Genomic DNA, 24,222 nt, shown 5'->3' with positions numbered 1-24,222 from the left:
TAATATCTCCTGACCCTGGTGGGTCCTCAGAACTCACAGAGCCTAAGCCCGACACCCCAACCCTGATACGTTGCAGACATGGGGCCCACAAGCCCCAAGGAGGGTACCTGAGGTGATGGTAATAAGATGGGATGTTTTCACAGCATCTCATTATTCATGGCTGCTGCTACATACTTTCATCTTATCTCATAAAAAAAATCCTGGAAAGAGGTATTATTAGCCCCATTTTAAAGATGGGAAAATCAAGGCTAGGAGGCATTCTAGGACTTGCCCAAGATTATATGGATCAGTAGACACAGGGGCGGACCATGGAGTCAGATCTTATGACCTCAGCTCAAGGACCTCTGGATTCCCATTTCTCAGATGAGAACGTCAGGGCCAGGGCAGGCTTGATCATGAGAGTAGGTCACCTGACCCTCTGGGTTCCTTCAAGCATCCTGTCTCACCATCCCTGAAGAGAGGAGGATCAGCTGAAAATTGCTGTTTCAAAACAATCAAGTGTCTTTAGCTGAAAAGTCCCCAGGAAGATCTTACCTCTGCCTCTACATCCCCTTTGCCTTTGTTTCCCCAGGACTGGACAGCGACTTCCTGGCTGTGCTGAGTGACTACCCGTCTCCTGACATCAGCCCCCCGATATTCCGCCGTGGGGAGAAACTGCGTGTGATTTCTGAGTGAGTGAGCTTTCCAAAACTTCTACAAAGCCCCCAAAAGAAGAACTCGATTTTGGTGGGAATCATTAGATTTTAGCTATAGCTGTCCATTTCCACATGGGCCCTGGTCCTGTTGTGAGGTGAGAAATTTGGCCCATACAACAGGCCTTAATGCTTAATCCTCCTTAGTGCTGCCAGTACTCTAGAGCCTTCCATGGCTCCCCATTGCCTGACGGATAAAATTTAATTCCTTAACTTGGCTTTTGAGGCGCTTTATGATCCAACGACTTCTTCTTATGTTGGCCTCATCTCCCAGACACAGACAGGGTTGATATTATATATTAGTGCAGACTCAGAAAGAGGACACAGAGGTCTGAAAAAAACTTCTGATGATAAACAGAAAGGTATTGCCTTCTAGCCTGTTGTCTCTCCATGATTTGAAATAGGCTATAAAAGAAATAGGGGCTCTGAGCACCTTTTATTTAGATCCTCATTGATGTAGACATGTGAAACTATCTTGGTTAAATCTCAGGGTCTATTTCAGCACAGCAAACATTTATTTTTAAAAAGCCTCCAACTGTGGAAGATCAGCTGGAAACATCATCTGCTCATCCCTGAAAGGTGGCTATTGCCAACTTGTGGGAAGATTTCCTGTTAGCTCAGAATGGGGGAGATACACTTAAAAACTAAATTTTCATAGGGAGAAATTCCAGTTAACATGGCCATTGACAGACCTTAAAAAAGGAACATCCCAATGTATCCCAGGTTAAATCTGATTACTCTCTTCATTCGTTCATTCACTTTGACACTCCCCTATTCACTCTTTTTTATTTGTTCTTGTCCTTCTAGTGAAGGGGGCTGGTGGAAAGCCATTTCCCTTAGCACTGGTCGAGAGAGCTACATTCCTGGAATATGTGTGGCCAGAGTTTACCATGGGTGAGTACATTTCCAAAATAGCATCAATAAAGCATAATCTTTATGCAAGTGACTCAGACATCTGCATAGAGAGATCCCAGCCTGGGACAGTGGAAAGGAAAGTATTGGTTCGAGAGGGTCACTTCTATTCTCAGCTCAGTCCCTAAGGAATGGTGCGACCTTGGGCTAACCTTGCCCTCTCTGAGACTCGATTTCCTCAATAGTAAGACAAATGATGGACCTTGCAGCTCTAATGCGGTGTTCCTGTAGCAATAAGGATTCAGGAACTGTGACCACAGGATGCAGCAGCCAAAAGTCAGTCTAAGTTCAAACCCTGCCTCTGTCACTTACTGGCTGTGTGACAGTGGGCAAGTTGTTCAACATTCTAAGAATCAGTTTCCTTTCCTCACGCGTCAAATAGAGATCATAGTATAGAATGATAGGAATAATAATATACAGTAATGGGACCAAAGTCTAGGGTTGTTAGGAAAATGAGATAGGATAATACATGGAGATCTCTTGAAACCATGCCTGGCTTTACCATCAGCACTCAATACGTAGTAGCTACATTCTTACCAAATCATATCCAGAACACAGAGAACAGGCTCTGACAAAAATGCTTACGTACCCAACCTGACAAATGGAGAAGTCAAGCAGAAAAGGAGACCCTTTAAATAATTGGGCACAGCAGATGAGAAAGCAAGGACGTTGCTTTCCTCTGCAGTTGTGACATGACGGGTGGCCCTGGTGGCCAGCACATCCAGGCCAGGACAGGTGTGTCTCAGCCCTGCTTCCTTGGTGGGGCCTCGCAAAACTTCCTTAACCTCCTTGAGCCACAGTCTCCTCATCTGTCGAGCTACCAAGGCCAGACCTTGGCATATAGGAAGGGAGAAGGGAACTCCACTTTCCATTTGAGGGATCCAGAAATAACTTCCTTACAGTCAGAGAAGGACTCTGCATGCCACCTGCTCACCTGGGGAAGCAGAGCAAACTGCCTGAATATTTGAAGCATAGAATTCAGCGCAATTCATTGCAGTGTTACTGATTTTGATGATGAATACCCAAAATTGTCTCTGTGCTTAGGATGACGAAGCTGAGCGGAGATGGGGCAGTAGCTACTATGAGAGTTATGTTCTGAAAGAGAAGTGAGTCATGGAACTCTTCTCATCAGCTGTGTGTCATTGATCCATCCATTCACTTAGCAATCGTGCATGGATACCTTCATGTTGAAGATGTGGCGCTGAATGCTGGCAGGAGCAGGGAGTAAGGAACCCAGATGAATAAGATGTAATCCTGACACTATAGCACTTCCAATCTAGCAGATGCAATAAATGTTCTTAAAATATATAACAGGAAGAGAGGCGTTGCAGCATAGCGGTTATGGAATTCGAAAAATGCATCTCAATTCTAGCTCTATAAGTTGCAACGTGGGTAACTTGGATAAATTACTTAATCGCTCTGACCTGCAGTATCCTCATCGGTGAAAGAGAGATAATACTACCTGTCGTAGGGGGTTAATATGAGGCTTAGATTTCAAGTGCTTAATATGGTATGTGGCCGATAATTAGTATTCATGCATGGCTGTTGTTACTGTCATTGTTTTATTGTCTTCATATTTATAAGTGGAATTTCACGTAAGGACTTGAAAGGATGAATGTCATGTATGCTGCAATAATTAATATGCCATATACTATGGAGACCTAAGGGAATAGTTGAAGTATTTGGCCGAATATGGTGTCATCATGATCTTAGTAACAAAATCTTTCTTGGAGACCAGTACATAAATAAACGGTATGGGATGTTATGCCTGCATGTCTTCTCACACACGGTGCTTCAGGAGCCCTCAGCCAGCCCCGTCAATGGCCCGCTTTCATGCCACAGGGAATGTTAAAGAGTGAGAAACAGCAGAGTGTTAATATTGGTCACAGCATGCACTCATCCAGACGTGTGATTGAAAGCCAGGGCACGTTCATTGAAACAGAGTCAGTTAAAAAAGGATGTACAATTGCTTCCGAGTACACACCAGCCAGCTGCTAACAGCATTTCCTTCCACGCTGAGATCTGGCCCAGCCTGGTCTGAAAAATGAGACGGGCCCTTCCCTTTAGAACACAGATTCCTTTGTGTCCCGAGCTGCTTTCTAAAGCGTATTCAAAGTGCCCACTCTCCTCTGGAAGGTGAACATTACACTGAAAAGCTGGACTACAGTATTACAACTGCTTTTTTTAATTGTTCAGTGAAAAAAAAGCAAGAAACGTATGGAAATGCATCATGCAATGACAACTGAGTTTAAAATATGTTGAAAAGAGAAGACAAGGAGGAAATAGAATGAATGCAAGGTGGGGCATCACGTGGTGAAATTAGGCACCACCATTTTTTTCTTTTTTCTTTCCTCCCTCTCTCCTTCCCCCCCTCCCTCCCTTCCTTCCTTCCTCCCTCCCTCCCTTCCTTCTTTCCTTCCTTTCTCATGTTCATTCATTCATTCACTCACAGATATATACCAAGCTTGATAACCTGGACACAAAGGCAAAACCTCAAACGACAGACACAGTCCCTGACCCCATGGGTGGAGGAGCCGGGTAGTCAGAGTATCAGGGACATAGACATTAAATAAACTACCAAATAGGTCCCTTATCACATTTTAGGATGCTTTTATATAATACGGAATGGGCACAATGCAGCTGGCATTTGAGAAACAGGATAAGAAAGATGCTTTGTGCATCTCTGTGTCCTAATTATCCAATGTAACACCTGGCTTGCAGTGTGTACTTGGGAATTTTATTTGAAAGATTAAATGAATGAATGAACTGTTGATTACCTTGCTCTTTTTTTTTTTTAATTCCAACAGAGGGTTTTATATTAGCTGGACCTGAATCATTTCTGCATCCCTCCTGTCTTTCTTGGGGGAGGGTGTATTCAGGATACTCATGGCTGTCTTTCTTCTCCCCAGCTGGCTGTTTGAGGGGCTGGGCAGAGACAAAGCTGAGGAGCTGCTGCAGCTGCCAGACACGAAGATCGGCTCCTTCATGATCAGGGAGAGTGAGACCAAGAGAGGTGAGCAGCCTCCAATTCATCTTTCCGTACGTGGGTCAGACATGCAGGCTTTGCTCCGGGCTGACTCATTCACTACCTGGCTCAGGTTCCCTCCTCCTATGAGGCATGCAAATCACTCCGGCGCGGTGAGCTCCCAACAGCCCACACACCATCAGTGCGGCCAGCACCGAAGCCGAAGCCGGGGGCAGTGACCTGGGGCGGGGCGGGGGGGGGGGGCGTCGCTGGCGCAGGCTCTGACCCACAGCAGGCCTGGCAGACCTGTTGTGTTCTTACTACACAGCAGACCTTCATTCTTAGTCCTGGCTGTGCCCTACAATGAAATCAGGCAGCTTAGAGAATCGGGACCAGCAGATTCACCATGACCTTCACTGTTTTAATTTTCATACATCCTACGCACTAAATAATTCAGTGAAAAAGAAATAGCCGGGCTTCGTCATGGTTCGAAGCAAGGGTCCCGAACTCTAGTTTGGCCTGCGTGAATTACTAAGAAGTCACCTCTTCTCTCTAAGCCTAAGTTACCTGCTTTATAACATGGGATTAATAATAGGAAAATACTTGGCAGGTGTCTGGAATGGCGTATACACTTAAGCTCGCAGAAGCAAAACATTAATAGCCTGGGCTTACTCAGGCTAACTGAGAATTGATATTAACTTCTTAAATATAGAAAATACTTTCAAGGTCTTAGCCTGCTTCCTGTACGTTCGCTATCAAAGAAGAGAAAATGTGGTATGTGAGACTATTTCCCGTGCACTTATTAAGCACCAGAGCTACCTGGTGCCGGATGGAGCCCTCCACCAAAATGGGCACCAGCTTTCCTTTGGGGAAGCAGGGACCACATATATGTGGATTAAAATTTTAAAAAAAGCCAGGAACAGCTTTTCTCTCCAAAACCTGAATAAGCTGGGTAAGAGCAAAAGCAAAGCAAAGGCAAAACTTCCTGTGCAGGTCCCAGGGATCTCCCGAGGCAGGAGACCCAGACTCCGGCATGGCCGGGGCGTGGCGGGGGACGGACCCAGTGTGAGTTGCCAGAGCTGATCTAAAAATAATCAGGCCGAGCTGCGGCCGAGCTGGGGCCCAGGTGGGGGGCCCAGGCCCTGCTCCCTTGGGTATGCAAAGTTCTCTTAAGTTTCCACCTGCTACCCTTGACCTACTCACCATACTTCCAGTCCCTGCTGACATTACCGGAAGACACAGGCTGAACTGACTCACAGGGCGGGCCTGGGACAGAGCGGCGAGGGACGCCCGGCAGAATGCTCGCAGGCCTGCTCTAGGGGGACAAAATGGGGCTGCCACTTCCAAGCTGTGTGCCTCAGGCTATTTCACGCAGTGCTCGAGCCTCAGTCTCTCTGTCTATATAGTATTTGAGAACAATACCTCCCAGAGTCTTTCTGAGAATCATCAGAGACGTTGCTATGGAATAGCTCAGTACCCAGCCCAGCACATGCAGCAAAAACTCAGCAAGTACAAGTGCCCCTCCATCTCACTGCTTCGCCAGCCTTTTCACTCCTCGAACCTCAGAAGACAGAGCAGGAAGGACTCTTAAACATGACCTAAGCTCAATTCTCTCACTTTCCATTTGGGGAAGTCGAGGCTAAGAGAGGTAGTGGCAGGTGCTCACCCAAAGTTCTACTCTGATTAACCCATCTTGGGTCATTACTCTCATGGTGCTGAAGGAGACAAAACACATTTCATGTTGCCTAGGAATACTCAGAAAAATGTCTTAACTGCCACAGTTCCTAAATTTCTGAGAACACCAAGCATAAGTCAGAGGCAAAACGGACCAGGAAAAGGGGGCATAACTGTAAGGGCCCCTCAACTGTGTGATGGAGGAAAACGACAGCACAAATACCTTGGAGTGTGAACTTGGGAAAGACTCAAGAATGACCGCAGATCCGGGATGTACAGGATGCAATCCAACTCTAGTCATTTCATTTGGTCTAAGGACCCACAAAAGGATGTGGAAGCCCCCAGAATGGTAACTCACAAAGCAAAGACTTATTCCTTGCATTTGAACACCAGCATTGCAACAAGGTTAATGCAACTGGGCTGCTCAAATACTATGCTCCTGGGGTCTCTAAAGAGTGAGCTACAACCAAGCAGACAGGGTTTGAGCAGCCGTTGCTCAAAACACAAAAGCATGTGTCTGGGTACCACCATCATATCACAAGGCTGAGAAGGTCTCTCTGCCTCAGCGGTGGTGGGCTCCTTAGCTGGCGGCCCTTGGGTGGGGACACATGGAATGCCACTGACTCGTCCTTCACTTCCTGCAGGTTTTTATTCGCTCTCGGTTAGACACCGGCAGGTGAAGCATTACCGCATCTTCCGTCTGCCAAACAACTGGTATTACATTTCCCCAAGACTCACCTTCCAGTGCCTGGAGGACCTGGTGAACCACTATTCTGGTAAGAAACACTCCATTGGGACCAATACATGACGCCCCTCTTTTCTAACTGCCCCTACCCCGGGCACTCAGGCTAGGCTGCACACGGGTCACCAAGACATGCCAGGTGGTTTACTTTGCTCTCTTGCCCATCCTGGCTTCTTCATATGCTCTTTTCTTTTTAATTCAGACTGTAAATTTCAGGCTAAAACAGACTGAATGTGAAGGCTGCCTAAGGAAGTAAAATGCAGCCAACCTCAACTTCACCCCCTCTCTACCTGTAAGTGCAACGAATTAGGATGCCCCTACATTCACAACCACAGACAGTCTGCACTTCCTTAAGTGGACTGTACGCTTGGGCCTCCGGGGCTTTGCTCTGAAATGCCGCTCATTTCCCCTTTTCTGCATGTCAAAATCCTCGTCAACCTTCAAGGCCAACAGGAAGCCACTTCCTTGATGAAGCCCTAAGAGTCAGAAAACTAATGGTCTGTTTTCTCTGCTCTCCTAGCATGTCAGGTGCTTTTCTCCCTAGAACTCTGGGCGTCCTGCCCAGTGACCTAGTTAACTGTGTACTGGTCTGTGTTTCCCAACAAGCTCTTAGACACCAGGGATTATACTTTGTTCATCCATATGTCCTCCCTGGGCCCAGGAGAGAAGTCCAAATGTTTCATGCTGACCAGGATGGGGCGCATCCTCCAGGATGGCGGAAGCAGAGTGGGGTTTGATGGAGGCGATGATACAGTGTGCAGAGTTGGAAGAGGACCTTCGTGTTAGATTGGGAAAGGCCTGAATGCCAGGTCAGGAGTTAGAGTTTTATCCTATGGAAAAGGGAGAAATAGTAAAAAGGTGGCTGCATTTCTAAGAGTTGGCTCTGGAACCTTCTTGTGTTCATATCCCAGATCTGGGCAACCTTGGGCTGGCGGTCCACCTTTGTGCCCACATTTCTCCAGATAAGGCAGGTGCTGACTGTTCCTACCGCGCGGATGCTGTGAGGTCCGCTGAGTTAGAGCACGGAAAGTGCTGACGAGAGCGCCGGCCACTCAGACGTGGGCTCCTGCTATGTGAGCCACTGTTCCCCGGCCAGGAGGGCTCCCTCCTCCCTGCTTCTGCCTTGTGAAAGGGAGGAAGACAGAAGCTGCTTTCCCTTTGTAAGCATCTTCCCCCTTCTGGGCTCAGGATGTCTGACCCCACACCCTGGCTTCTTTAGGATGTGGGATCTTGAAGGGCATTTCAAGGTGAAAGGAGGAGTCCACGGGGCTGGGTTATCACACCTGGCCTGGGAGAAGTGCAGGTCTGGAAGGAGGAATGGCCGCTATGGAAACCCAGGCCCAGGCTCCGGTATGGGCTCCGTGAGACCGTGGGCAAATACCTTCACTTCTCAGAGCCCCGGATCCCCATTCATGGAAGGTGGATGAGAGCAGCGCCCCCTGCAGGTAGTTGTCATGATTATTGAACACGAAGGTGAACGTAACATGTTTATCACAGCCTGGCACGTGGCGGATGCAAAATAAATGATAACAAATATTACTCCCATGATACCCCAACACCTAGCAGCTTAGCTAAAAATGAAAGAGGAAGGGAGTCCTGGAAACAGTCAGCTTTTACTGATCATGAGTCAAACTTGGTTGTGGTATTTGGCTTTTAATAAGAATCTTCTGAGAGGTGTGGTGACCATAAGTTTTGCATAGACAAAAGCAAACATGAAAAGGATGCTGGCCCAGCAAAGATTTTTATGGACCAGGAGGTCCACACGGCTTCCAGGCCGCAGACGCTCGAGGATCTCACGCCAGCGCAGAAGCAGCGCCTTCCAAAAATGCACCCCTGGCCATCGCATCAGCACAGGGATCGCAGTCAGCAGTCACCTCTGCGAATGACTGAAAAGGGTCTGGATGGAGGCCTGAAAGGCTTCCGGTGCCTTCAGGACCTCAAGGTGGGAATAATGTGGCCAATTTACGTCCCACCAGGTTCTTCCTAAAGGCGCAGAATCAGAGAAGATGTTCGCTAAGCGACGTGAACAGACAATTTTGTTTTATGAGTTACTTATATTTATTATCCTGTGCTCTTGGGAAAATTATTTAATATCTCAGAGCCTCAGTTTCTGCATCTATAAAATGGGGATTAAAATGCCTCACAGGATTATTGTTAGGACCAAAAAAAATAATGCCTGTGAACTGGCTGTGATCCTGACCCCAGGGGCCTTGTTTTCTTCATTCCCCAAATGGATGTAACAGTACTGATGGCCCAGAGTAGCTCGGGGTTCCCTGAGCTGGCACATGCCACGCTCGCCCAGCACCGGGCTCAGCCTACGTGCTCAGAAGCGTTCGTCCTCTTCTTCTTTGCCAGAATGTATTTCTCAGCCTAAGTGTTAACCTTGCTAAGGAAGGAGGCTCCCCCGCCTGTGCTATCTCCTGCAGCTGGTTTCTTTTGTCTTTGTGTCTGACTCAGTCTCCTTTGCCTCCTAATCTGGGAGGGCGTTTCAATTTCCAACCTGTGACAGGTAATTATTGCAGATCCACATCCAGTTAAGCTCCCTGTAACCTCAGGGTCCAATCTCACATTCCTCAGTGTGAGCCCGTGTGGGCGGACAGCTGAGTTCACGGGAAGATCACATGGAGACGCAGCGTTGCTGACGGCCACCCTCTGCCAGCCTGGGCTTGCTTCTTCAGCTACCATTACCTTTTGTTCTTCGGCAAGGACACCCCAAGAGCTGCATCAATAAGCTGGGAGGTGGAGCCTGCCTTAGGGGCGATGAGCTTCCTAAACCCTGGTGATTTATGTGCTCGGGGCTGGGGTGGCGTTGTCCTGAGAGGCCAGTGGCAGCTCACATCCTTGGCCACCTCATCTCCCCCAGGACGTGAGACCCACTGCGCTCTTCGGCCTCAATAGGGCCACACAGAATCTCCTCTGTCTGTAAGAACACCTGAGCCCAGCAGGCTCGAGTCTTTCTCATGATGTCGTGGGCTACGGGAAGGCTTCGAAGAGACGGAGGCTCTACCTTAAAGCTCCTGGAAAGATGGGGGACCATGGAAACTCAGCTATGTCCTACTAGCAGAGGGATAAGAGGAAAGGATTTATTTAATTTTCATCCTCTTTGTATCTAGGGTAGAGAAGAGAGATGTTTCTTCCTTTTTTCTTCGTCCATTTTCTCCATTTGCCTTTTATCTTTTTTCTCCTCCTATTTCTGTATCTTTTATCCTTTTTGTTCTGTCTTTGCTTCTTCCCCTCCCTCCCTCTCTCTACCTCACTCCCTCCTTCTCTCTCCATCTTCCCCCCTCCCTTCCCTCCTCCCTTCCTTCCTTCCTTCCTTCCTCCCTCCCTCCCCCTCCCTCTCTCTCCCCCTTCCTTTCTGTCTTCTTTCCTTGTTTCCTTTACCTCCCTTTCTTCCTGAAGATGCATTAGCCCCACCCATGCTGTACTGAGCCCCTTCTGTGTGCTGTGGGGGAACACACATTGCACACATCTCCCCCACCGCCGCGCACACAGGAGGCTCACCTGAAGCGGATGGCCCTGCACCTTGCTGTGAAACCACTGAGTCTGGGCCCTCACGCGAGTGCTCTGCCAGCTGTTCTCTCTTGGTAGCACAGTCCCCTCATCCAACAATTGAGGAAACAGGTTCAGAGAGGGTCAAGGTGATTCACTATCTGGGCGGAGCTGAAACTCAAACCCAAGTTTGGTGGATTCTGGATCCTAAACCCTTCTCTTTACTTGTGTCAAGCCAAGCACGGTGTGTACCCAGGACACGTTAATATTTCTTCAACAGGTGGGCACGTGACTCTCAGCCCCTCTCAGATCTCAGCCTCCATTCCCCCTTGTGAATATCCAGGGCCCCGCACCTCACACTGGCCGGGGCATCCCACAGTCGCTGACTGGTTCTCTGCTTCCCTCCTCAGAGGTGGCCGACGGCCTCTGCTGTGTGCTGACCACGCCCTGCCTCACTCAGACCACGGCTGCCCCAGCAGTGAGGGCCCCCGACGCACCTGTCACCTTGCGCCAGAAGACCTTCGACTGGAAGAGGGCGTCCAGGTGTGTGTCTGCATGTGTGTGAGTGTGTGTGTGTGTGTGTGTGTGTCCTCCATGAACGAACGTGCAAGCCCCAAACCAGCACGTGAGCCTGGCACATGAACACCATGGCCAGTTACCGCTGGCCCTGCTAAACCCTCGCTCTGAGCAGATGCAGACCCCAGGAATCCCACTGTCCCCTGGGAGGCAGACCCAGCCTCAGGCCTCATGCCCCGGGTGGCATGGCCCTAGCAACTCCCCGCCATGGCCTCAGTCCCCGCAGTTGTGCAAACATTTATTGAGCCCTCCTTTGGTGTTAGCTGAATATTTTCTAGCTGAACGATACCATCTTGCTTTTTTCTAATTGTTAGTATCCTAACAATTAGAGAATAACACACAAATCAATCTTGTACAAATTTAATATTACTGTAAACTTAATCTTGAAGGTAAACATACAAGCAAAATCCTAAGGCAACTTCATTTTTTTAAGGGAAAAAAAAATCTTCCCTTATTTGTTCTATTTGATTGTCAGCTATTGCATTTTTAGGGGTATCTGTAGTTGGAATTATCTGTAGTTGGGGTTATCGTATTAATTAAACACCGATCCAGACATCCCATTGGCAAATTCAAAGAAAATCAGTCATCAGAATTGCCTGGGAAATGAATAAAACAGCTCCTCCTTGTAAATATCATGAAGAATATTCATTAAAATTTATAGTTGGAAGTTTTAGCCATCCAAGGAAATGGCAGTTCAGAGAGGTTGAGTGATTTCTCCAAGATTACACAGCCGCAAATGCAAGAAGCAGAATTAGAATGTTAGATATATATTAACCAGGCTCTTCATTTGTTTTTCTACCTTTTCTCATTCTTTTGTCCTCCATCCCACTATGTCCCTCTCTTTTGCCCCTTTCTCTGTCCACTTTCTGCCCACTCGCAGACGGCAAGATGACCCGGAGGGGGCTGAGAACCCACTCAGTGTGGATGAGTCCCTTTTCAGCTACGGCCTTCGGGAAAGCATCGCCTCCTACCTGTCCCTGACCGGGGATGACAGCACCTCCTTCGATCGAAAGAAGAAAAGCGTCTCTTTGATGTACAGTGGAAGCAAAAGAAAGAGCTCTTTCTTCTCGTCAACGCCGTACTTTGAAGACTAGCCCGAGAACAGACACCATGGTGTTTGCACAAAGTAACAGAGGTTCAAACTGTCACCTGGGATCTTGCAGAAAGGCACGGTTTCCTGGTCCCTGGGGAACCCCACATCTTCCAGAAGCCAAGAGAAGCCACATGGAGAATTGAACTCTCATCTTCTCTATCTGCGTCATGACAAAGGGAGCCCCTCTCTGGCATTTGATCAGGCACATTGCAAAATGTGGACTCCTGGCATCTTCAGGCGAGGGTTCAGAAGAGCCCTGCGTGTGTGCATGTGCACGCCACATTTGTGGGAAAGACAAAGATGCTCTCTCACAGGAACGTGCCCAACCAAGGACCACTCTCCAACACACCGCCCAGGTGGACTCACTCTGAGGTCCCTGAAGAAAACCTCTGAATGAGATAAGCCTGAGAAGAAGATGAGCCAGAAACTGTGGCCTGGCAGAAAGTCTGGGTTTGCAAATTGATCTCCTGCATTGAACTTTTGTAACCAATCTGTAAAGAGACCTCTGGGATATGCCTCCTCTCTTTTTAAGGGAGTTCAGTGACACTAAATGCTAACCTTCCTTACGAGCCCTGAATGGGGAGATCCCTTTGGGCTTCTCGTTCCAAAGCTACGTGTGCAGAAGTCAGATGGCCTCCCTACTTCTGCTGAGACCACGAGTAATGGGGGAGGGGGGCGGCTGCTGACAGTGAAAGCGCGAGGGCAGGCCTGGCACTGCGCAAGATTTCATGAGGTCACCGACCACAGCTCACAGCACAGGAAGAGCTTCCCTGGGGTGCTGAGATTCTTGTCTATATTAATGCATCAATTACTCATTCATGACAGTGACTGCCAGAAGCGGCACTGTGTTAAGTTCTGTGTAAGGTGTCAGGTCAAAAATATGTATATGTATGTGTGTGTGTGTGTGTGTGTATATATATATATATATATATATATATATAGAGAGAGAGAGAGAGAGAGAGAGAGAGAGAGAGAGAGAGAGAGAGAGAGGGAGAGCGGGAGGGGCCCCAGCAGTGTAGACAGGGAGAAAAGTGTATAAACAAATATTGGGGGCTGTAGAAGCAGAAATCAGCTCACAGCTTTGGGTGGGAGTGGGGTCAGGTGAGGGTGACCCAGGAGCTCATGTTTCAGCTGGATCTTTAAACAGTGGAACGGTTGGTTGGACTGGGTAAGTGAGAATGGTTGGATTTTTTGAAAAAAGGAAACTGATAAGTTCTAAAGGAATAACGCATCCAGTATCTTATTCTAAAACGAGTCTGGCAGCCACAGGAATAAAAATGCTCAGCTCTAGAAAAGATGGGAATTGGAGTGGCTTAATTCTGTCAAACATAATTCTAAGAGACGAAAGAGAAAACATAGCAAAGTTCTAGAGCAGAAGAAGCCTTTATCTCCAGATCCTGTTAGGAAGGGGGCTGCAGATGTCGCCGTGACGCATTTTCCCAGTTGCAAAGGGATTCAGGGGGAGGAGGGGCACTGCCAACAGGAAAGGTTTGTCTGTCCAGTATATATGCATTCTGTCCATCTGAGATCACTGCGCTGGTGGTGTGTGCACACGCGCTTACATGATTTTCTGTATCATCAGATTCCAGTGTGTTTATCCAAGAAGACACTTGTGGTTTCCTCAACATTCCCCAAAGGCTGTTTCTATAGAGCCAGCCAATGTATGGGAAATGAATGTAGCTCTGGGGACCTCGGCTTCCGCCATAAGGCAGGGTGACCTGGTGAACACCTGTGTATACAGCGTCTTCTGTATTGTTTTCTGTTGTGATTCACGTGGTTGGAACATTTGGGGAATAGGCGGAGGGATTTCTAAGTGGGAAGCATTACGCTTTGCTAAATCATGTATGTATTCCTGATTAAAATAAACCTAATGAATATTTAATTCTTGGAAAGTGGGGAGAGCTTCCTGGGTGAGGCTGGTGGGTGGTTCGTCTAGAAGCTCTGTGGGTTTCGAATTTTCAAATAAACTTGCAGCTGGAGAGAGAGGAGACCAGGGAACACGAGACGAACCCGCATTGGTTAGTATCTTGGTTTCTTCTTGAGGTGCAGCCTTAAGAAACCAGGGTTTTATGACTTTTGAGGGTGCCTCATCCAACTTGAAGGTGGATGTCCAGGGATCGAGGGAGAGAACAATTTCTTAGCAATTGTTATGAAAATTTTGTCTCACCTACACATCCCTGCAAATTACTTTTGATACCTCTGCTATTTGTTCTTCCAAGAGTTTCTTTCTACAAATATGTTTTTGGACACCTATTAAATACCAGACACTGTCCTGGGTGCTGGGGTCATTGCAGTAAAACCAGAGGAGGTCCCCGCGGGGCAGAGCCGGGAGATGTGCCCTTCCTTCCCCACGTCAGCAGGGGTGGCTCTCCTCTCCTTCGTCCCCTCCCCGCAGTCTGCAATCCCTGGCAGCCCAGGCTCAGCCCTGCAGATGACAGCAAGGCCCTGGGATGACAGACAAACACCTAGAAGGAAGCCGGCCCCCGAGAGATCACGAGATACCTGTACTCCACACTTGGGGAAACATTATGGGAAAGAGGAAAAAAAAGAAACGCATTTGTTATTTAAGCTACTTTTGTGATGGGTCTCCTTGTTAGAGCAGGTGAGTATTTGCTCCAAAGCGCACAGAAATAAACCCGCCATGATTTGCAGATAATGAGATAACTCCACAGAAAATCCAATGGAAACAACAGACAAAGTATTAGAGGCGGTAAGAAAGCTCGCCAAATGCGGAACCAACTTCTTCCACTACACCCGTATTTACCAACTGGAAAGTAAAATAGAAAACACGAAACCATTTATGTAGGGTCTCGCCTCAAAATAACTTCGCAAAACTTTTATGGAGAAAAGTTCAAAACTCTATGAGAAGACGTAAGGAGACAAAAATACTATGTTCCTGGTTATGGGGTTAAACTGATCCATGGATATAAGAACTAACATCCTAAAAACATAGATATTTTTCTGAAATGATTTGAAAAATTACATGAAACTACAATCCAATTCCCATCCGGAATATTTTTAAAAATCCGTAAACTTATTCTAGAATATATATGGAAGCATCAAAGCCTGTGAATAGCTAGGCCAGTTTTGATTAAGGGAAGCAATGGGGCGAGGGCTCCCACTGGGAGGTCTGTATGAAAACAGGAAAAATCAGTGCTCTGGGACCAAGCCAGCATCCCCTGCTCTCCACCACTGCTGGTTTAATGGACTCAGCATGGTCTCAGGTGCCCTCTTTGAACCAGGAGCTGAGCTAAGTGCTAAGGCCGTACTAAGAGCTACTAAGAGCATAAATCACGTACCCAATCAAGCACCGAGTCACAGTAGAAATGGAATAAGATGTGTTAGAAAAGTTAACAAATGGAAAACAAGTCGGAATTCCTAAAAATCGCTACGTAGAAGTCTCTTCCCCGCCGTGAGATGCTTTCTGTTTTAGAGCTGGAGGAAGTCTTAGAGGCCCAATTCTGCTGAGCCCCGAAGGGTGGAGTGATTGTCCAGGTGGAAAACAGGATGTGCTGACCACAGAAGAGCCTGGAAAGATCTAGAGGAAGGCACAGCATTTTCTAGGAATGGTGGCAGAGCTGCTGAGCCTGGACTGTAGGGCTCATGTGGGAAAGGAGACCGGAAAACTTAGCTTGAGGCCAGTTTCTGAGGCCTGGAGTTCACTCAGAGGAATGCAGAATTGGGGCAGTGTCAAAGGAAAGCAATGGAAATTTCTTCTGGGTCCTGAGAATCACAGCACAGAGGACATGACCTCCTCTGCCTTCTCTTAAAACTGGCCAAGGGGTCAGCGCCACAGAATTCAGGCTTGCAATATGGCTCCCCTCTTCCTTTTTCAAGCTGGCCCCCAGGGCAGGTGAAACACTCGGGATCTGCTTTTGCCTGGAGTTGCCTTCGCTTGGCATGGGACATGGGGGAGCTCGGGTTCCTTGAGTTCCCACAGTGTGCAGGGCACTTTACAGACCTTGTATCATGACTGCGTGAGCCCGTAGGAGACAGAATTAATCACACCTATTTTATCCATGAAGAAGGCAGTGGTAAAGTGTTTCACCCAAGGCCAGCATCTTAACTGAGGCTTTTCTGACCCTAGGCCTGCACTCTTCCTCTGACACATTGAGACCCCGAATGAGTCACAGGCTCTTGGAGGAGCCTCACAGTGTAGAAGAACACAGGGTTTGGCTTCAGCTTCCAACCCCTAACGCAGCTCCTTCTTTACTGTGTGTTCTTTAGCGGGTCACTAAACATCTCTGAGCCTTGGCTTTATTTTGTCTAGATTAGAAATAAAATAAATGTCCCTGGCAAATTAATGTGAGGAATCTATGAGGTAATATATTCGAAGTGACTTATGGTCCCAAACATGCTAAACAAATAAATATAAGTTATTAATTATCACAGGAGTCTGTTTCGTCCAAATTTCAACAGTTCTGGTCCCAAGATTTGTAGAAAGACTGAAGATTTTATCCAAGAATATAGCACCAACTCACATTCATTCCCCCAAACATCTGTTGGTAGAGAGCACACTGAAGAACTGCTAATATCTTGAAGTATTTTAATTCTCTCATTCCCAAATAATTTCACAGGCATCCCCCCAAACTGCAGGGAGCAGTTGTAAAGGCTACCTCCACATGACTAAAACAGATGGAGGGATTATTCTTAAATACACTACCATTTGCTAAAACAGATTAGTTTTTGAAATTCCCTAAACATCGAAACCCTCCAGAACCTTCAAAAGGAAAATTCTGCCTTCTGGGCGCACTGGAAGGTATTTTTGGTGTCCTCTGGGTCCCACTCAGTGTCTGGCTTCTGAGCAGGCCCTGGGGGCATCAACGCAGCCCTTCAGGATCAACTCAAAGTCAGGAAGGTCTGCTTTCAATACCAGGAACTGAAAGATGTTTGTGCTCAGGCCTCCTGACACTCAGATGCACCAAGCATGAAGGGACAGATTGAAGAAAACCTGATGCAAAGGACGAGAAACACAAGGAAGAGGTGGGAAGGCAAGAAGTGGACTAGCCTGTGGGTCCCTTGACACCCCCCCCTCCCAGGCTCATGAGCTCCTTTACTGCCCGGATGTTAATCACGGAGCATCGACCCTAAGACAGCAGTGCTGGGTGCCCCGGGCTCTGTGGAGAGCCAGGCATCCCCGGCTGTCCTGGAGATGACAGTCTTGTAAGAGAGACATACATGGCAGTAGAAGCAATTATGTACCGGTGGGGAAGCAGGAGAGATGCCGTACGAGATTTACGGATGGCATCAGCCATAGGAAGAGGGCCTGGTTCGAGGCTGGAAAGTCTGGAAGTAGCCCCTGAAAGACGAGTAGGGAGGGCAAAGAGGAAGACGGGAGAAAAGGAATCCACGCACAGGAAACTACCAGTAAGAGGCAGGAACTAGTGCAGGGACCCTTCAAGGAGTACTAGAAGGCTCCCGTGGCTGAAGGGGAGAGATGAAGTGGCAGGAGGCCCTGCTCCTTGGCAGGGACAGCAATGATGTTGATCCCGCCTCCGTTGTGCCCAAACAGTGACACTTCTCCACCCTGCTTATGATCACAGGTTTGGATCCTGGGAAGGCTGGAGAGAGCTAGATGTGGTTTGATGGCCTTAGAATCGCCAGCAGGTCCATGGCACTGGCCTCAGTGGTTCTCCTTCGTACCTTCCTTTGGGTCACTCAGTAGTCTCCTCATTGCTTTCTCTTCCTCCAGCACTGCCCCTCTTACACGCATCCTCCGCCGAGCTCTAGAAGTCTTCCTGAAGGCGAGTCTAAGCAAGTTTCCCACCTGCCTAAAACCTTCTGATGGCATGAGAGTGTTCATAGTAGCACTATTTCCAGCAGCCAAAAGGGGGAAGCAACCCAAACATCAATCAATAGATGAATGGATAAACAAAATGTGCTGTACACATACAACGGAATATCATTCAGCCCTAAAAAGGAATGAAATTCCGACGCATGCTACAAAGTGGACGAAGCTTGAGGACACTATGCTAAGTGAAGTAAGCCAGTTACAAAAGGACAGATCTTCTAGGATTCCACTAACATGAGGTAAATTCATATTAGAGTGGGCAAATTCACAGACACAGAAAGTAGAGTAGCAGTTGCCAGGGGCTGGGAGGAAAGGAGAATGGGGAGTTAGCGTTTGACAGGTACAGAGTCTCTGTTTAGGATGATGAACAAGTACTGGTGACAGTTCATGCTGATGGTTGCACTACATTGAAATGTACTCAATGCCAGTGAATTGTACACTTAGTACTGGTTAAAACGGAAAACCAAACCAGCAAACACACAAAAGACGCTGAAGGCTCCCATGCACTCAGGATAACACCCGAGGCGTTTACTGCAGGCTGGCTGCTCTCTGCCTCCACACCACTGTCCACGCAGACCCGGTCCTCCAGCTGCACTGCATGATGGGCAGACCGCAGCAAAGAGCCAAACTTTCCCTTGGTGCTAGGACTCTGGTTACAGCCTTCAACATCAGCTGGCACAGTCTCTCTCTCAGGAGGCATTCTGGGACATTCTCTCTTTCCCCTGAGTTTGGTTGGGAGCGTCTCTCTGAGCTGCTCTAAGATGCTCTTTTAAATATCTGCTTTAAATGTTTGTCACCTCTTTCTCCAGTAAACTACAAGCTTCCTGAGAACTAGGTCGTGTATTATTTAGCATGGCACTTCCAAAAAGGAGCATAGTACCTGGCACCAGTTGGACATTCAATAACATTAGAAGCTCATCAGTGACACCATAGCCATCAGAGCATATGCTGTGGTCAACAGGTTGTTTCCTCCATCATAATTATTTCATCACTATCAACATTCTCATGCCATCATCATCACCACCAACATCACCATCACCAACATCACCATCATCAACACCATCATCATCATCATCATCACCATCATCACCATCATCACCATCAACACCACCATCATCACCATCATCACCATCATCATCATCATAATCATCATCATCATCACTCAGCAGGTACTTCAGACCATCCAGTGGAATCCTGAGTGTTATGTTCTATTCTTTGCCTTCACTCACCAGTCAGCAACAAAGTTGGCCAAACCTTTGTTGCTCTGTGACAGATCCAGCTGCCCTCCACTGCTTTAATTGCTATTAAACCCTAATGAGGCACTCCCAGGAAATAGAAACTCTTCCCCGTCTAGAATTATTAACATTTTAGATGTGAGTGGACAGCAGTCAGGGGAGCCCTGCAGCATCCGGGCTCACGTGAACACGGAAAGATGGCCATGGGCAGGACACCCACTCAGAACAAAGGATAAAGCAAGTCCAAGCAACTGAAGCCAACTGGGGCAAGGAGGGACCACCTTCAGCAAGACTGAAGGCAGAGCAGGCGACTCACCATCAGCATGGCTCTCCGGAAGAGTCTGGAGTCTGTGGCCCTAGTGGTTAGAAGGTGGACGCTGGCCACGTCGGCTCCGCCACGGTCTGCTGCCAGTGTCACGCGCTGAGGGTCCCCACCAAACGCTCCGATGTGGGTCTGCACCCAGGTCAGAGCCACCACCTGGTCCAGCAGCCCCCAGTTGCCGCTCAACTCGCCGGACCCTTCAGAAAGAGGAAAGCCTTCAGCACTCTGCGATTCTGCAACCTGGGATGTAACCATCCTCGTGTTGTGTAAGCCAGGCACAGGGTGCCGGTGGGGGGCCTGGGCTCCTGCCCGCATAGGTCTGGACTGTGGTTTCCCAATATAGTGGGGCAGTGGGAAGAGCCTGGGCTCCGGAACCAGGCCCATCCAGCCCGGATTCTCGCTTCAGCTACGAGACTGCAGACATGTCCCTCCACCTCTGTGGGCCACGGCCACCCCATCTCCCCCCACTGCCCGTAAGGAGGGCGGCTTCTCAGATGAGAGGCATTGCACGTTCAGACCCCAGGCTTGGCGCATCCGACGAGAAGGAGCTGAATTTCCGGCCCCCCATCTCCCCCCACTGCCCGTGACTCTCCGTGTCTCCTGCCCCCCGATGATGGCCAGGCCCGGCTGAGACGCTCGGCCCCACCTCTTCCCACTACCTTCCATGACCTTCGCAGCAGCGGCAGAGCTGCGATTCAAGTTTCTTACATTGTTTGTTTGTTGTTGATTGTCATTTGATCCTGTTGCTTGTTTCCAAAGCACACACCTTTTGACTACAGTCATGTATATGACCACATATGCAGCACTCAGTTCAGTCCATCTCTCTTTCATTCATAGAATTCAATAAATATGTATCAAAAGCTCAGCATGTTTTTTTAAGTCGAATGATTCCGATACAAAGAAACCATACAGCCAACACATGCTCTTCCCCTTGGCATCTGGGACACGCCATGCCCAGGCCCTTCCGGGTCCTCTGAATTCAACGGCTCCTCTTAGTCTACACTGCTAACTGCCCTGAAACACCAAGCCTGCTCTGGTTTGAGCCGAGGTTCATGCCCTTCGTCTCCGGCTTCTTTCCAGGAAACCCCAGCAGAACCCGTAGCTCCAGCCACCGCCTACGTGCCAACGACTCTCGGGACTGTGTCCGCAGCCCAGGGCACTCTCCCAGGCCTGGGACCCTCGAGTTCCCCCAAGAGGCTGTCTCACAGGCACCTCAAGTCCATTCAGCCCCAAAGGGAATTGATTCTAAGTCTCCTGAGCGCTCCCACCGGCGGCCTCGGCTGAGTTTCTTACTTTCTCCTTCAAGCGTGGCACCGCCCAACCTGCTCCTGCAGGGCCTCGCGGGAGTCTCCCCGACTCCTCCTTCGACCGTGTCCCCCTCCTCCCCAGCCGCTGCAGGCTCTCCCGCCACTGACTGCCACCCCCTTTCCTCCACGCTTCTCCTTGGCCTCCTGTATCCACACATTCCTCCCTACAGTGAATTCTCCATGGCGCATGCAGAGTGGTCTTCTAAACTTAGAATCTTGATTATCTCTCTCTCTGACACACACACACACACACCCTGCCCCATCCTATGTAAAATCTCCCCTCTCATCCCATGGTCCTTAGGACACCATTTCAGTTCTTCTATCACATTCAAAGCCCCCCGGGACCGGGCCATCCATCTCTCAGGCCACATCTCCCTTTGTCTCCCCACTGTCCTGTGCTGCAACCAGCCAGGCTTCCCCTCAGAGGCTCAAACACACCAGCCCCACCCTCCCCCATGCCTGTGCTTGCACATGTGATTTCCTCCACCCAGAGCTGTGCCCTCTCCCACTGACCTTCTCTAACTCCCTCCTCTGGCCCAGTCATCCTCCAAGTCTTAGCTATACCATCAGCTCATAGGCAGCCCTCAGGGGAAGTGAGGGGCCCCTTTCAAAGTATTTGTCACCACTGGCTTCCCTGCTAGACTCTACCCCCCATGAAAACCAGAAGCACAGAGTAGGTCCTTATGAAATGTTAGGTAAATGAAATGACTACAGTTATTATGAACACGATTCAACGTCAAGTGAAAAACTATCAGAAAGAACCCATATTCCCAAATAGAAAAACAGAAAGACCTTGCATCCGATTCCCCAAACTGGTGTTCACAAAGCTGACGAGAACACCAGCTCAGTGGACATAATGGTACGAATTACTCTTCCAGCTGGGGAGACACTCAGAATTTCTTCAAATGCATTTCATGTTCTGGGTTTAGTGAAGCCATTGGTACCATCCTCTCTGTGGACTTTTCTGGATTACATGAACATTCCATTGGTTAGGATGAGTGCTTTTGTTTCCAAGGTCTGAGGGAGGGCAGGAAAGCCGGGCACCAGCTGAGCAGGACCCAGTCTGGGAAGTGACGTCCACGGCCTGCATTTCTAGTGACAACAGGGAGGGACGCCACTGTCCCTGACTCTCACTCCCCATGTACCAGCTTCCCACTTACGATGCTGACAGTCTGGGGTCTACAGACCCCTAGGATGTCAGAGATGAGGGTGCATTCAGGAGGCAAGTCCGAACTGGGCTTCACCTCATGCCAGGTGCTGTGCTGGGTAGTGCAGAGAGCAAGATAGACGAGATCCTGGCCCTCGAAGCAGACGCCCTCTGGGACGTGCACACGAAGCAGCCACCTAGCTGCTCTGAGATGGTCTAATTCAACCCTTTCCTCCCCTGGTGGAACCTGAGACTTGAGAGGGAAAGAGACTGTTGAGGTGCAAGAAGCAAATTCGAGATCAAGTTGGCACTTAAATCCAATGCACACTCGGAGCTCTTTGTCCTAACATTCAATCCAATTCAACAAACGTTTGTCCAAAAAATCTATGGTGTGCAAGGCACTGTGTTATTTTCATTAAAAAATTTAAGTACTCTATTTATGGAACTTTCTCTGCTCAGAAGCCTTCATAACTCCCTCATTCCTGCCGCATCAAGTCTAACTCCTTCCTGGCTTTTCAGCTCCTCTAAGATTGACTTCAGCCCATCTGAACAGTCCGGGTCCCTTCACTTTCTAACACCTGCCCTTGTCCAGCCATTGGCGTCTGCTCATCACCTGTGTTCATTGCCCTGCAGTCTGGCCTTGGTTGAGCTCCATTCTCTTTATCCTCTGGGACTCCGTCTCACCTGGCTCAGCCCCGCCACAAACACATAGCGTTCAGTGCTGCTGGGGATGTGAAACTGGACAGGGCTGCTCTCTGCTGGCCAGGCGTGTACAGTCCAGGAGGGAGACGGTGTGAGAGGAAGGTGTCCGGACAGCGTGATGGCGCTCCTCCCCATCTGCCTCACGCCGCCCTGATGGGCCCCCCCAGCTCCATGCTCCCACCTCTCTGGTCAGAACACACCAGCAAACATTCGACTGTTCCCTCACTGTCTAACCGGCTCCTGCTAGCTCATCTGATTTCTTCATCTGTCCCTCTAAAGCTCCTTAGCTGGGCTCACAGTGGGTTCCCCCCAGCTCTTGTTGATGGCCATCAACAGAAGGCATCACGGTGTGCGGGCTTAGCAGGCAGGTTATGGAGCCAGACGAGCTGGGCACAGGTCCCAACACCTACTAGCTGTGCGGGGCCCTGGACAAGTTACTTAATGTGACTTGACTTTCCCCGTCTGTAAAATGGAATAATAATAGTTCCAACCTCAATAGGTTGTTATGATGATTGAATTTGTTAATATCCGTAAAAGGAACAGAACAGTGCAATGCCTGGCATAAAGCACTCTGGAATTTGTTTGGTTTTTCTTAAATAAAATGAAACAGGTTTAGGTCCCAGCATTATCTCACAGGTGCCCTTTGCATGGTCTGCCTTGTCTTTAGTAGCAAAAATTACATCTGTGACGGGGGCAGGACTCTGTGCCTGTTTTTCTGGTTAGGATGGTGAGCAGACCCCCTCAGAGGGGAGGCTCCAAGCGCCCCAGGGATGACGGGGTGATGGGTGTGTTACGTGTCTGGCCTTCGGTCTGTCTCCCTGGCCAAAGCCCACTTCCTCTGCTCCCACACCCTGCAGGGCGCCCGCGAGCCATGGCCGACCCGCTCCTCTGATCCTGCACGCCACTGGCCTGGGTTGCCCTTGCTGCATTGCTTTACCAGAGAGAGAAGGATAATCACTGTGCCCCACGGCCCTGGGGTCTGTCCCACCGGCAGGGTCCAGGCTGGGAGAGGGCCTCCCTGGCCCATCACCAACCCCCTCACTTCCTTCCCAATTGCTCTTCATCAGGAATCGTGCTCCTTTTAAGTACTGCTGGGTTTCTCGCAGAGAACACGAGTTTGTCTGGTCGGCGCAGGCCTGGCGTGAGCTGCTGTTCTCAGCTTCCTCCCATCCCTTTCTTAATGTGCCTCTGGAGTCTGGAGCTCTTGGGGGGTTATCTTCACTCTGGGCTACAACAGCAGATGCTGCACACATTTATCACATGAGAACGATGTACATGAAGCAGCAGCTTGGCCTAACTCAGTAAATGCCAGGGGCTGCAGTTGCTGGTGGCCAGATGCAGGGCCGGGACATGGCTGCAGCAGAGCCCTGGCTTGGAGAGGCCCTGCCAGGGAAAGGAAAGGGGCATTAGCCCCCGGGAGCCCCTGCAAGGTACCAGCAAGGTTCCCGGTGTTTGCCTTCACATGCTTGATCTCCTGAGAGACGGGCAGCCTGGGATGGGATGGGACGCTGAGGGAGGGACCGAGGGACCCCCCCAGAGCCCCTGAGCCCCATGGAGCGAGGAGCTGCCCCT

General features: G+C 49.1%; 2 protein-coding genes across 3 annotated transcripts in view; one reads left to right on the top strand and one right to left on the bottom strand.

The window, feature by feature from the left end:
- The window catches only part of SLA (Src like adaptor), a 33,899-nt gene extending 19,871 nt beyond the window's left edge, over window positions 1-14,028 (top strand). For both annotated transcript variants that reach the window (XM_033842702.2, XM_019931982.3), the window contains exons 3-8: window positions 572-671; window positions 1,500-1,586; window positions 4,514-4,617; window positions 6,888-7,019; window positions 10,888-11,020; window positions 11,934-14,028. In XM_033842702.2, the coding sequence (XP_033698593.1) occupies window positions 572-671; window positions 1,500-1,586; window positions 4,514-4,617; window positions 6,888-7,019; window positions 10,888-11,020; window positions 11,934-12,147 (770 nt within the window). In that variant the 3' untranslated portion in view covers window positions 12,148-14,028. The remainder of the gene's footprint in view (window positions 1-571; window positions 672-1,499; window positions 1,587-4,513; window positions 4,618-6,887; window positions 7,020-10,887; window positions 11,021-11,933) is intronic.
- Window positions 1-24,222, bottom strand: part of TG (thyroglobulin) — a 242,494-nt gene that overhangs the window by 76,851 nt on the left and 141,421 nt on the right. Inside the window, exon 41 of the mRNA XM_019931980.3 lies at window positions 19,489-19,691. Coding sequence (XP_019787539.2) covers window positions 19,489-19,691 — 203 coding nt within the window. The remainder of the gene's footprint in view (window positions 1-19,488; window positions 19,692-24,222) is intronic.

Source organism: Tursiops truncatus, chromosome 17, assembly GCF_011762595.2.
Source record: "Tursiops truncatus isolate mTurTru1 chromosome 17, mTurTru1.mat.Y, whole genome shotgun sequence".
NCBI classification, from domain to species: domain Eukaryota; kingdom Metazoa; phylum Chordata; class Mammalia; order Artiodactyla; family Delphinidae; genus Tursiops; species Tursiops truncatus.
Note: the sequence above shows the minus strand (reverse complement) of the source record. Positions and strands in the feature narration are given on the sequence as shown.